The 14848-nt window shown below is 52.0% G+C and overlaps 1 protein-coding gene across 3 annotated transcripts in view; it reads right to left on the bottom strand.

Moving 5' to 3' along the window:
- DTNBP1 (dystrobrevin binding protein 1) overlaps window positions 1-14848 on the bottom strand; it is a 206401-nt gene that overhangs the window by 153097 nt on the left and 38456 nt on the right. For 2 of the 3 annotated variants that reach the window (XM_075314732.1, XM_075314731.1), the window contains exon 4: window positions 14217-14277. The exons of the other annotated variant lie outside the window; for it this stretch is intronic. In XM_075314732.1, coding sequence (XP_075170847.1) covers window positions 14217-14277 — 61 coding nt within the window. The remainder of the gene's footprint in view (window positions 1-14216; window positions 14278-14848) is intronic. 3 annotated transcript variants of the gene reach the window in all.

Here is a 14848-nt window from a genome sequence, read left to right as displayed (position 1 = left end):
GAGAGGGTGCCTTTATAAGCAGGTCGTCTAGATACGGGATGACCGAGTGACCTTGCGAGTGCAGGACAGCTACTACTGCTGCCATGACCTTGGTGAAGACCCGGGGGGCTGTTGCCAGACCGAAAGGTAACGCTACGAACTGCAGGTGTTCGTCGTGTATGACGAAGCGTAGGAAACGCTGATGCTCTGGCGCAATCGGCACGTGGAGATACGCATCTTTGATGTCTATTGATGCTAGAAAATCTCCTTGAGACATTGAGGCTATGACGGAGCGTAGGGATTCCATCCGGAACCTCCTGACTTTTACGTGTCTGTTGAGCAACTTTAGATCCAGGACGGGTCGATACGATCCGTCCTTTTTTGGGACCACAAACAGATTGGAGTAAAAACCGTGACCTTGTTCCTGAAGAGGGACGGAGGTCACCACTCCTTCCGCCTTTAGAGCGGCCACCGCCTGCAACAGAGCATCGGCTCGGTCTGGTGGTGGAGAAGTTCTGAAGAAACGAGTTGGCGGACGAGAACTGAACTCTATCCTGTACCCGTGAGACAGAATATCCCTCACCCAACGGTCTTTGACGCGTGACAGCCAAATGTCGCCAAAGTGGGAAAGCCTCCCACCGACCGAGGGTGTGGGAATCGGAGACTGCAAGTCATGAGGACGCCGTCTTGGCAACGGTTCCTCCGGCTGTCTTTTTTGGGCGTGACTGAGACCTCCAAGAATCTGAGCGTCTCTGATCTTTTTGAGTCTTTTTTGACGAGGAAAATTGGGACCTGCCCGGTCCTCGAAAGAACCGATAACCAGACTGACCCCTCCTCTGTTGGGGTTTGTTTTGTCTGTGTTGCGGTAAGGATGAGTCCTTACCCTTGGAGTGTTTGATGATTTCATCCAAACGCTCTCCAAACAATCGGTCACGAGAAAAAGGCAAATTGGTTAAGCACTTCTTGGAATGAGAATCTGCCTTCCAATGTCTCAACCACAGGGCCCTACGCAAAACAACGGAGTTGGCTGACGCCACTGCCGTACGGCTTGTAGCGTCAAGAACAGCATTAATCGCGTACGACGCGAATGCCGCCATTTGCGAGGTCAATGGTGCTACCTGCGGGGCAAATGCACGTGTGACTGAGTCGACTTGCACAAGCCCGGCTGAGATAGCTTGGAGTGCCCATACGGCAGCAAAAGATGGCGCTAACGACGCTCCAATAGCTTCATAGATGGATTTCAGCCAGAGCTCCATCTGCCTGTCAGTGGCATCTTTAAGTGCCGCTCCATCTTCAACTGCAACCAAGGATCTAGCTGCAAGCCTGGAAATTGGAGGATCCACTTTTGGACACTGGGTCCAACCCTTGACCACCTCAGGGGGAAAAGGATAGCGTGTATCTTTAAGCCGTTTAGAAAAACGCCTTTCCGGATAAGCGTGGGGTTTCTGGATTGCGTCTCTAAAGTCAGTGTGGTCCAGAAAAGTGCTTAATGTACGCTTGGGATATCTGAAATGGATTCTCTTGTGCTGCGAAGCTGACTCCTCTACAAGAGGAGCTGGTGGAGAAATATTTAACATCTTATTGATGGATGCTATAAGATCATTAACTATGGCGTCACCATCTGGTGTATCTAGATTGAGAGCGGTCCCAGGATCAGAATCCTGATCAGTTACGTCCGCCTCATCACCCATAGATTCATCTCGCTGGGATCCTGACCATTGAGATGAATGTGAAGGCCTCTCATAGCGAGCCCGCTTAGGTTGCCTGGGACCATCGTCCGAGTCAGAGTCTTCACCCTGAGGTGTATGTGCCCGTCCCGGAGCTTGGAAGTAATTCAGCTGAGGGGGACCAGGGGGCAATGATTGCACAGTGTCCGTGGCCTGAAGTACAGGCCTAGCCCGCAATGTGTCAAGAATTTGTGACATAGTGAGAGACATTCTGTCAGCAAAAGCTGTAAACTCAGTTCCTGTCACTTGGACAGCATTCACAGGTGGTACACCCTGGGTCACGTCCAGCAGAGGTCCCGGCTGTGCAAGTGCCACAGGGGCCGAGCACTGCACACAATGGGGGTCATTGGAGCCTGCCGGTAGAAAAGTCCCACATGCGGTACAGGAAGCATATAATGTCTGTGCCTTGGCACCCTTGCGTTTTGTGGACGACATGCTGTTGGCTCTCTGCAATGTGAGAGAGTCTATAGCCAAAAGGCGACCAGCGCTATGCAGTACAAAGTATTTGCAGGAACAAAATACTAAGATTACTACTGGCACAAGAGGGGGTGAGCCCTGAGGGCTGCTTACCGCCCGCTGAATAGCGGGTAAGAGGCGCAGAATTCTTTGTCTGGGTCTCCCCGGCTCCCCTCTGCAGCTCAGCGTGTCAGCAGGAATGGCTGCCGGCGTCTGTGGAGAGGGGCGGCCCGTGGGAGTTCCCAAACAAAAGTGCGGGAAACAGTGTCCCCTCTGTGCCTATTGTGAGGGCTGGAGTATGTAAAAACGACTCCAGCCCTCAGCGCTGATGCACTGACCAGCGTCCCGCCCCTCTCCTGACTGGCAGGTCTGGGGGCGGGAACGAACGGAACCAGGCCGCAAAAGCCGGGGACTCGAGTTATCAGCGCGGCCGCCGTAAAAGCGCGGCCCGCGCTGAAGTCCCCGGCGCACCACAAGTGCCAGCCGCGCCGCAGTCCCAGCGGCCGGCGCGACCGTTCCCCAAAAGTGTGCCCGCTTCAGCGAAGCTGAAATGAGGCCATGGCACAAGCGCCGCAGCGCTGATGTCCCCGGCGCACTACAACACCCAGCATGCTGCGGTGTGAGCGCGAAATGCACGGGGACACAGAGTACCTTGAGGAAGCAGGGCCATGTCCCTGATGTACTCCGCTCCAATCCAGCATCTTCTCCAGGGGCTGTAGATGGAGCACGGTCTCAGTGCCTGGAGACCAGTAAATCCCACTTCACCCAGAGCCCTGTAAAAAGGGATGGGGAAGGAATCAGCATGTGGGCTCCAGCCTCCGTACCCGCAATGGGTACCTCAACCTTACAAACACCTCCGACATACAGTGGGGTGAGAAGGGAGCATGCTGGGGGCCCTGTATGGGCCCTCTTTTCTTCCATCCGACATAGTCAGCAGCTGCTGCTGACTAAAAACAATGGAGCTATGCGTGCGTGTGTGACCTCCTTCGCACAAAGCTAAAACTGAGGAATCCGTACTCCTACGGGAGGGTGTATAGCCAGAAGGGGAGGGGCCTTACACTTTTAAGTGTAGTACTTTGTGCGGCCTCCGGAGGCAGTAGCTATACACCCAATTGTCTGGGTCTCCCAATTAGGAGCGAAAAAGAAAACTGGTTTAAACAAATTCTCTCCGAGTAACAACGGAGAACTGAAAACCGTTCAACATGAACAACATGTGTACCCGCAAACAAACCAAAAATCCCGAAGGACAACAGGGCGGGCACTGGGTCTCCCAATAAGAGCTAGAAGAAAAGGAATTTACGGTAAGTAACAAAATTCCCTTCTTCAGCGCTCTATTGGGAGACCCAGACGATTGGGACGTCCAAAAGCTGTCCCTGGGTGGGTAAAGAAATACCTCATGTTAGAGCTGCAAGACAGCCCTCCCCTACGAGGAGGCAACTGCCGCCTGCAGGACTCTTCTACCTAGGCTGGCGTCCGCCGAAGCATAGGTATGCACCTGATAATGTTTGGTGAAAGTGTGCAGACTCGACCAGGTAGCTGCCTGGCACACCTGTTGAGCCGTAGCCTGGTGTCGTAATGCCCAGGATGCACCCACGGCTCTGGTAGAATGGGCCTTCAGCCCTGAAGGAACCGGAAGCCCAGCAGAACGGTAGGCTTCAAGAATTGGTTCTTTGATCCATGGAGCCAGGGTGGCCTTAGAAGCCTGCGACCCTTTGCGCTGACCAGCGACAAGGACAAAGAGTGCATCCGAACGGCGCAAGGGCGCCGTGCGGGAAATGTAGATTCTGAGTGCTCTCACCAGATCTAACAAATGTAAATCTTTCTCATACCGATGAACTGCATGAGGACAAAACGAAGGCAAAGAGATATCCTGATTAAGATGAAAAGAGGATACCACCTTCGGGAGAAACTCCTGAATGGGGCGCAGTACTACCTTGTCCTGGTGGAAGACCAGGAAGGGAGCCTTGGATGATAGTGCTGCCAGCTCAGACACTCTCCGAAGAGATGTGATCGCTACCAGAAAAGCCACTTTCTGTGAAAGTCTAGAAAGTGAAACCTCCCTCAGAGGCTCGAAGGGCGGCTTCTGGAGGGCAACTAGTACCCTGTTCAGATCCCATGGATCTAACGGCCGCTTGTACGGGGGTACAATATGACAAACCCCCTGCAGGAACGTGCGCACCTTAGGAAGGCGTGCCAAACGCCTCTGAAAAAAGACGGATAGCGCCGAGACCTGACCTTTAAGGGAGCTGAGCAACAAACCTTTTTCTAACCCAGATTGCAGGAAAGAAAGAAAGGTAGGCAATGCAAATGGCCAGGGAGACACTCCCTGAGCAGAGGACCAGGATAAGAATATCCTCCACGTTCTGTGGTAGATCTTAGCGGACGTGGGCTTCCTAGCCTGTCTCATGGTGGCAACGACCCCTTGGGACAATCCTGAAGACGCTAGGATCCAGGACTCAATGGCCACACAGTCAGGTTCAGGGCCGCAGAATTCCGATGGAAAAACGGCCCTTGGGACAGTAAGTCTGGTCGGTCTGGTAGTGCCCACGGTTGGCCGACCGTGAGCTGCCACAGATCCGGATACCACGCCCTCCTCGGCCAATCTGGGGCGACAAGTATGACGCGGCTGCAATCGGATCTGATCTTGCGTAGCACTCTGGGCAAGAGTGCCAGAGGTGGAAACACATAAGGGAGCCGGAACTGCGACCAATCTTGCACTAGGGCGTCTGCCGCCAGCGCTCTTTGATCGCGAGACCGTGCCATGAAGGTTGGAACCTTGTTGTTGTGCCGTGACGCCATTAGGTCGACGTCCGGCACCCCCCAGTGGCGACAGATTTCCTGAAACACGTCTGGGTGAAGGGACCATTCCCCTGCGTCCATGCCCTGGCGACTGAGGAAGTCTGCTTCCCAGTTTTCTACGCCGGGGATGTGAACTGCGGATATGGTGGAGGCTGTGGCTTCCACCCACATCAGAATCCGCCGGACTTCCTGGAAGGCTTGCCGACTGCGTGTCCCCCCTTGGTGGTTGATGTATGCCACCGCTGTGGAGTTGTCCGACTGAATTCGGATCTGCTTTCCCTCCAGCCACTGCTGGAAGGCTAGTAGGGCAAGATACACTGCTCTGATTTCCAGAACATTGATCTGAAGGGTGGACTCCTGCCGAGTCCACGTACCCTGAGCCCTGTGGTGGAGAAAAACTGCTCCCCACCCTGACAGACTCGCGTCTGTCGTGACCACCGCTCAAGACGGTGGTAGGAAGGATCTTCCCTGTGATAATGAGGTGGGAAGAAGCCACCACTGCAGAGAGTCCTTGGCCGTCTGGGAAAGGGAGACTTTCCTGTCTAGGGATGTTGACTTCCCGTCCCATTGGCGGAGAATGTCCCATTGAAGTGGACGCAGATGAAACTGCGCAAACGGAACCGCCTCTATTGCCGCCACCATCTTCCCGAGGAAGTGCATGAGGCGTCTTAAGGAGTGCGACTGACTTTGAAGGAGAGCCTGCACCCCAGCCTGTAGAGACCTCTGCTTGTCCAGCGGAAGCTTCACTATCGCTGAGAGAGTATGAAACTCCATGCCAAGATACGTTAGTGATTGGGTCGGTGACAGATTTGACTTCGGGAAGTTGATGATCCACCCGAACGCCTGGAGAGTCTCCAGTGCAACATTCAGGCTGAGTTGGCATGCCTCTTGAGAGGGTGCCTTGACCAGTAGATCGTCCAAGTAAGGGATCACAGAGTGTCCGTGAGAGTGCAAGACTGCTACCACTGCCGCCATGATCTTGGTGAACACCCGAGGGGCTGTCGCCAGACCAAATGGCAGAGCTACGAACTGAAGATGGTCGTCTCCTATCACGAAGCGTAGAAAGCGTTGGTGCTCTGTAGCAATCGGCACGTGGAGATAAGCATCTTTGATGTCTATTGATGCTATGAAATCTCCTTGAGACATTGAGGCAATGACTGAGCGGAGGGATTCCATCCGGAACCGCCTGGCGTTCACATGCTTGTTGAGCAGTTTTAGGTCCAGAACAGGACGGAAGGAGCCGTCCTTTTTTGGAACCACAAAGAGATTGGAGTAAAATCCTCGCCCTCGTTCCTGAGGGGGGACAGGGATCACGACTCCTTCTGCTCTTAGAGAGTCCACCGCCTGCAGCAGGGCATCTGCTCGGTTGGGGTGTGGGGAGGTTCTGAAGAACCGAAGTGGAGGTCGAGAACTGAACTCGATTCTGTACCCGCGAGACAAAATGTCTGTTACCCACCGGTCCTTGACCTGTGACAGCCAAATGTCGCAAAAGCGGGAGAGCCTGCCACCGACCGAGGATGCGGAGGGAGGAGGCCGAAAGTCATGAGGTAGCCGCTTTGGAAGCGGTTCCTCCATTTGCTTTCCTGGGGCGTGAGTGAGCCCGCCAGGAATCTGAGCTCCCTTGTTCTTTCTGAGTCCTTTTGGACGAGGAGAATTGGGCCTTGCCCGAGCCTCGAAAGGACCGAAACCTCGACTGCCACTTTTTCTGTTGAGGTTTACTTGCTCTGGGCTGTGGTAAGGAAGAGTCCTTACCCTTGGACTGTTTTATGATTTCAGCCAATGGCTCACCAAACAGTCTGTCTCTGGATAATGGCAGGCTGGTTAAGCATTTTTTGGAACCAGCATCTGCTTTCCAGTCCTTTAACCACAAGGCTCTGCGCAAAACCACAGAATTGGCGGACGCCATAGCGGTACGGCTCGTAGATTCTAGGACAGCATTGATAGCATAGGTCGCAAACGCAGACATTTGCGAAGTTAGGGACGCCACCTGCGTCACTGCTGGATGTATGATAGCATCCACCTGTGCTAAACCAGCTGAAATAGCTTGGAGTGCCCACACGGCCGCGAATGCTGGAGCAAACGACGCGCCGATAGCTTCATAGACAGATTTCAACCAAAGGTCCATCTGTCTGTCATTGGCATCTTTAAGTGAAGCGCCATCCTCTACTGCGACTATGGATCTAGCCGCAAGCTTGGAAATTGGGGGATCCACCTTTGGACACTGGGTCCAGCGTTTGGTCACCTCAGCAGGAAAAGGGTAACGGGTATCCTTAGAACGTTTAGAGAAACGCTTATCTGGATGAGCGTCGTGTTTCTGGATCGATTCTCTGAAGTCAGAGTGGTCCAAAAAAGCACTTAATTTACGCTTGGGATACAGGAAATGGAACTTCTCCTGCTGTGCCGCTGCCTCCTCTTCAGAAGGGGCTGGGGGAGAAATATCCAACAGTCTATTAATCGCCGATATAAGGTCATTAACCATGGCGTCACCATCAGGGGCATCCAGATTGAAAGGAGCCTCAGGATTAGAATCCTGATCACCGTCCTCAGTCTCATCACAGAGAGACTCTTCTCGCTGAGACCCTGAGCAGTGTGAGGACGTGGAGGGCCTTTCCCAGCGAGCTCGCTTAGGCTGCCTGGGACTGTCATCTGAGTCAGAGACTTCAGCTTGTGATGCTTGAGACCCCCTTGAGGTACGGATTAGTTCCAACTGAGGGGGACCGGAGAGCATAGACACAGCAGTGTCCATGGTCTGAGTAACTGGCCTGGACTGCAAGGTCTCCAGGATTTTTAACATAGTCACAGACATTTTGTCAGCAAAAACTGCAAAGTCTGTCCCCGTCACCGGGGCAGGGTTCACAGGCGTCTCTGCCTGGGCTACCACCACATTAGGCTCTGGCTGACGGAGTGCCACTGGGACTGAATATTGCATACAATGTGAGTCTTTGGAGCCTGCCGGTAGATCAGCCCCACATGCAGTACAAACAGTGTACACAGCCTGTGCCTTGGCACCCTTGCGTTTTGCGGATGACATGTTGCTGCCTCCTCAGAGCAGTACAGGGTGTCCAGCCAAGAAGCGACCTTACAGTGCAACTATATATATATATGGTACTAAGAAAAAAGTACACTAATATAACACTGAGGCACAAGTGGGGCCAGCACTAAAGTGCAGCTTACCGCCCGCTAAGGAGCGGGTGTGTGGTCGCCGAAATCCCTTTAGTCTGGGTCTCCCAGAGCCTGCTGCCTTTCCCCAGCCAGACCGCATGTGTAATGGCTGCCGGCGTCCTTGTGGAGAGGGGGGGCGGGCCCTGGGCGTATACAGACGAAGAGCGGGAAGCCTGCTTCCCACTGTGCCTAGTGAGAGGGCTGGAGCATGTAAATAAGGCTCCAGCCCTCGGCGCTGCCAATTGAGCAGCGTCTCTCCCCTACCCTGATTGACAGGGTGGGGGCGGGAACGAAGCGGCGCTAGGCCGCAGAAGCCGGGGACTAAAGTTAGAAGCGCCGCCGCCGTAAAAGCGCGGTCGGCGCAAAGTCCCCGGCGCACCACAAGTCGCAGCTGCGCCGCCACTCCAGCAGCGGTCGGCGCAGTAGTTCCCAACATGTAACGTCACTCAGCAAAGCTGCAGTGACCTAACCCCAGCGCACAGCGCTACTGTCCCCGGCGCACTATAACGCTCAGCAAGCCTTGAGAGTGTCCGTGCCTGCCGGGGACACAGAGTACCTGAAAGTTGCAGGGCCTTGTCCCTGAACGGCACTCCCGCTCCAAATCCAGCAGGTTCTCTGGGTCTGTGGATGGAGCCCGGCCTCAGGGCTTGGAGGCCGGTAAGATCCCACTTCCACAGAGCCCTAAGGGGATGTGGAAGGAAAACAGCATGTGGGCTCCAGCCTCTGTACCAGCAATAGGTACCTCAACCTTACAAGCACCACCGCGGGTGAGAAGGGAGCATGCTGGGGGCCCCATATGGGCCCTCTTTTCTTCCATCCGATATAGCCAGCAGCTACTGCTGACTACAAACAGTGGAGCTATGCGTGGATGTCTGACCTCCTTCGCACAAAGCAGAAAACTGGTGAGCCAGTGATCCCACTGGGGGTGTATAGCCAGAAGGGGAGGGGCCTTACACTTTTTAGTGTAATTGCTTTGTGTGGCCTCCGGAGGCAGTGCTATACACCCAATCGTCTGGGTCTCCCAATAGAGCGCTGAAGAAATAAATATGGTAGCCCCATTGGGTGAGCTAAAAACATTATATACACTGACGAACAAAAAGGGTAACAATGTTTTGAACTTTTGGCTTTCAGGCTCCATATTTCACCATCCACTACAGCTTCAAATGTGAGACTACCTTCATTTTATAGAGAAGTATCTTGCCTATCTCATACATAAATTTGACTGGCAACTATTTAGCACGTGATTCTTGTCCTGACACTGCATTGTTACTGTTTTGCTCCTGGTGTTTTTGAAAAATCTTTTTCTAACTGTATACCACAAATTACAACCTGTGCTCAAGTTCGATAATAGCTCAGTGAGTTTGTAGTTGATTCTCAAGCAAAAGGACAATGACTCGAATCAAGGAGCAACCACGATTTCCCAAGAAAAGAGAAACGGCATCATCCAGCTCATCGATAGCGGTCTCTTCGCCAAGAAAATTGGCAAACTGCATCATGTGAGTACCATATGAGTTGTAAGAATACAAAATGAAGTCCGTACAACCATTCAAAATCCAAAAGGAGAATGTCCAGGCAAAATATTGGAGTCAACAAGTCACCTCATCACATGGTCTATCAGTTCTGGGGCAACAAACAGCAGTGGAGGTGGCTCGTATGCTTCGTAACAGTCAGACCACAGACATCCATGCAAGCAGCATTGGACGCACGTTACACAAGTCTGTAACAGCAGCCTGAAAAAAGGTGAAGAAGCCTGGACTTCAATATCATCATAAGAAATATCATCTTAAGTTTGCAAAAAGGTACGAAAATCAAACAGAAGAAGATTGGAAACAAGTGATTTGGAGCGATGAAAAAAAAAAAGAAAAAAAAAAAGCTCTGATAGGTGCAAATGGGTCTGGAGGAAACAAGGGAAAGAGGGGCTAATGGATTGAGAAATTAAAAAGGAACTGTCCTGTACAGTGGAGGAAACATGATGATATGGGGTTGTTTCTCAGCCAAAGGCGTTGGATACTTGACAAGCATCGATGGTGGTCTCAATGCTGAGCTTTATGTGAATACTAGAAGGTGGCCCGATTCTACGCATCGGGTATTGTAGAATTTACGTATTGTGTAGTTCATGTATGATTTTTGTTATAATATATATTATATATATATATATATATATATATATATATATATATATATATATATATATATATATATATTATATATATATATATATATATATATATATATATATATATATATATATATATATATATATATATATATATATATATATAGATGTTGTTGTGTGTAGTTACCAAGTGTTTGTGTAGGGTGCTGTACATGTTCTGGATGTTGTCTGGGTGTGATGGGGGGTGAGAGCGGTGTTGTTTGTGTGTTGCGTTGTTTGTGGAGCGCTGTGTGTCTGTAGCGTTGTGTGTGTGTTGCGCAGTTTGTGTGTGTGTGTGGTGTGTTTTGGGGGGAGGTATGTTTTGTGCAATGTGCGTGTTGTGCGGTATGTGCGTATATTTGTGTGTGCAGCGTTGTCTGTGTGTGTGGGTGTCTGTGTAGGGCAGTTGTTTGTGGTTCCCAGTGTGTGTGTGTGGTGTGTTGTGCAGTGCGCGTATGTGTGTGTGTTGGGGGGGAGGTGTGCACTTCCCATCGTGCTCCATCCCCCATGCAGCGCACTCCCCATCGTGCTCCATCCCGTATGCTGCGCACCCCCCATCGTGCTCCATCTCCCATCCTGCGCACTCCCAAACGTGCTCCATCCGCCATGCTGCGCACTCCCAAACGTGCTCCATCCGCCATGCAGCGCACTCCCCATCGTGCTCCATCCCCCATGCTGCGCACTCCCAAACGTGCTCCATCCGCCATGCTGCGCACTCCCCATCGTGCTCCATCCCCCATGCTGCGCACTCCCAAACGTGCTCCATCCGCCATGCTGCGCACTCCCCATCGTGCTCCATCTCCCATGCTGCGCACTCCCAAACGTGCTCCATCCGCCATGCTGCGCACTCCCAAACGTGCTCCATCCGCCATGCTGCGCACTCCCAAACGTGCTCCATCCCCTATGCTGCGCACCCCCCATCGTGCTCCATCTCCCATCCTGCGCACTCCCAAACGTGCTCCATTCGCCATGCTGCGCACTCCCAAACGTGCTCCATCCACCATGCTGCGCACTCCCAAACGTGCTCCATCCGCCATGCTGCGCACTCCCAAACGTGCTCCATCCCCCATGCTGCACACTCCCCATCGTGCTCCATCCCCCATGCTGCGCACTCCCAAACGTGCTCCATCCGCCATGCTGCACACTCCCCATCGTGCTCCATCTCCCATGCTGCGCACTCCCAAACGTGCTCCATCCGCCATGCTGCGCACTCCCAAACGTGCTCCATCCGCCATGCTGCGCACTCCCAAACGTGCTCCATTCGCCATGCTGCGCACTCCCAAACGTGCTCCATCCGCCATGCTGCGCACTCCCAAACGTGCTCCATCCGCCATGCTGCGCACTCCCAAACGTGCTCCATCCCCCATGCTGCACACTCCCCATCGTGCTCCATCCCCCATGCTGCGCACTCCCAAACGTGCTCCATCCGCCATGCTGCGCACTCCCAAACGTGCTCCATCCGCCATGCTGCGCACTCCCAAACGTGCTCCATCTCCCATGCTGCGCACTCCCAAACGTGCTCCATCCGCCATGCTGCGCATTTCCAAACGTGCTCCATCCGCCATGCTGCGCACTCCCAAACGTGCTCCATCCGCCATGCTGCGCACTCCCAAACGTGCTCCATCCGCCATGCTGCGCACTCCCAAACGTGCTCCATCCGCCATGCTGCGCACTCCCAAACGTGCTCCATCCGCCATGCTGCGCACTCCCAAAGGTGCTCCATCCGCCATGCTGCGCCAGCATCAGCCTCTCCGTCTCCAGCATCAGCCTCCCCATCCCAGCCTTCCCCAGGTTCAGCCTCTCTCCTCTCAGCCTCTCAGCCTCCTCCAGCCGTGCTCCTCTGCCGACACTCACAGATCCGATCGCATACACTCACACACACCCGATCGCATACACTCACACCCACCCGATCGCATACACTCACACACACCCGATCGCATACACTCACACACACCCGATCGCATACACTCACACACACACACCCCCACCCGATCTCATACACTCACACCCACCCGATCGCATACACTCACCCCCACCCGATCGCATACACTCACACCCACCCGATCGCATACACTCACACACACACCCGATCGCATACACTCACACACACCCGATCGCATACACTCACACACACCCGATCGCATACACTCACACACACCCGATCGCATACACTCACACACACCCCCACCCGATCGCATACACACACCCCCACCCGATCGCATACACTCACACCCACCCGATCGCATACACTCACACACACCCGATCGCATACACTCACACACACCCGATCGCATACACTCACACACACCCGATCGCATACACTCACACACACCCGATCGCATACACTCACACACACCCGATCGCATACACTCACACACACCCGATCGCATACACTCACACACAAAGACACACACACTGACGATATTGCACATACGCGCTGATACTCACAACATCCGGGGATATCACATGCTTCTGGCCATGTGATCCCCCGGCAGGTCCTGGAAGCTCACAACAGCACAGTATCGCCGCCGAGAAGCAAGCGATATCCCAGGATGTTGTGAGTATTTGGATGCGATGTGATGTGTGAGGTGTGTGTGAGTGTGATCTGATTTGTATGTGTATGTGTGTGTGCTGTTATGTGTGTGTATTTTCCGCCGCTGCAGGACCTTGATGTGTGGATGCGATGTGATGTGTGTGTGAGGTGTGTGTGAGAGTGAGTGTGAGCCGGTGTACACTGGTAACTATGATACACATCGGGTAACTAAGGGACCTTAGTTACCCGATGTGTATAATCGTTACCAGCTTTCACGGCCTCCGTCAAGATCCCAGCATCGCAAGGTTATGTCTGGCGCTGCCGGGATCCTGACGGAGCCGGTGTAGAAGCAAGCGATATCCCAGCATGTTGTGATGTGTGAGGTGAGTGTGATCTGATGTGTGTGTGTACTCACCTGGGAATCGGAGCTCCGTGTCAGTTGGGCCAGAGCGAGCGTGCATTGCGTGAGGGGGTCGGGGCCATGGCGAGCCCAGCGGCCAATCAGCTTTGTGTCACCGTAAGGACACAATTTCGGAGCATGACAGACAGACAGATAGACAGACAGACATACAGAATAAGGCAATTATATATATAGATGCTACAATGAAAAAGGATAACAGTGTTCCAGGAGGACAGCGACCCTAAGCATACGTCAAGATTGATGAAGAAATAGCTCAATGACAATGAAGTAGATATGCTGGATTGGCCTCCACAGTCTCCAGACCTCAACCCAATCAAACACTTGTGGGAAGAGTTGAAGAAAAAAAACTGTATAAATTTCCAAGTGAGTATGCACCAATATTGGGAACATGTAGAAGAGACCTGGGATCAGATTTTGGTCGGGACATTCTTGTATCTGATAGACATCATGCCCAGAAGGATTCAGACACTGTTGCAAAAAAACAATGCAAAAAAGGTGGATTTACAAAATACTAACTAAATAATACAAATTAAAACTTAGATTTTTAGGAGCAAAACAGTAACGTTAAAGTGACAAAACAATAATCTGCATAACTAATCATATGCTAAACAGTTGCAAGTCAAACATATGTATGAGATAGCCAAGATGATTGTCTATAAAACAAAGGAAGTCTCAGGCTCAAAGCTGTAGTGGATGTGATATATGGCTCCTGAAAGTAAGAAGTTCAAAACATTATTACCATTTTGCTCGTCAGTGTATAATATACATTACACCATTTAACTTTACAGATTAAAAAAACGTAAACATTTATACGCTCATTACTGTATATTTGCTTTAATAAAATCCATAATATATACTCTGATGTATATATGAATTACTGCTTTAGACAATCATTATATATGAACTGGTGCTACATCATCATAAAACCATTAGAAATACTATAGTACACCATGTGTTTTATGCCATAACATTGGTAATATTTACCTCTCCAGCTTTTGCACATTCTTTTGCACCTTTGTGTAATGCAACCCAAGAATCCTCATACCTACAAAAGAAAATATGAAAGTGATCACTACATAGATATACAAGTTCTAGAGTTCTTCAAGCTCTCTTATAAGTAAAATGATCGAACACTGTGTATACCACGTACGCTTCTTAAGGCCCCGTCACACGCAGCGACGTATCTAACGAAATATCGCTGGGGTCACGGATTTCGTGACGCACATCCGGCATAGTTAGCGACGTCGTGACAGCAAGGAACGAGCGTTAATGGAAAATACTCACCTTATCGTCCATCGTTGACACGTCATTCCTTTTTAAAAAATAGTTGCTGTTGCAGGACACAGGTTGTTAGTCGTTCCCGAGGCAGCATACATCGCTACGTGTGACAACTCGGGAACGACGAACTACAGCTTACCTGCGGCCGCCGGCAATGCGGAAGGGAGGAGGTGGGCAGGATGTTATGTCCGCTCATCTCCGCCCCTCCGCTTCTATTGGGCGGCCACTTAGTGACGCCGCACGAACCGCCCCCTTAGAAAGGAGGCGGTTCGCCGGCAACAGCTACAAACAATTTTGTGCGCCACGGGCAGCGATTTCCTCGTGACGCACAAACGATG

Source organism: Anomaloglossus baeobatrachus, chromosome 6, assembly GCF_048569485.1.
Source record: "Anomaloglossus baeobatrachus isolate aAnoBae1 chromosome 6, aAnoBae1.hap1, whole genome shotgun sequence".
In the NCBI taxonomy this organism is placed as follows: domain Eukaryota; kingdom Metazoa; phylum Chordata; class Amphibia; order Anura; family Aromobatidae; genus Anomaloglossus; species Anomaloglossus baeobatrachus.
The sequence above is the reverse complement of the archived record's forward strand: the minus strand, read 5'-3'. Positions and strand labels throughout refer to the sequence as shown.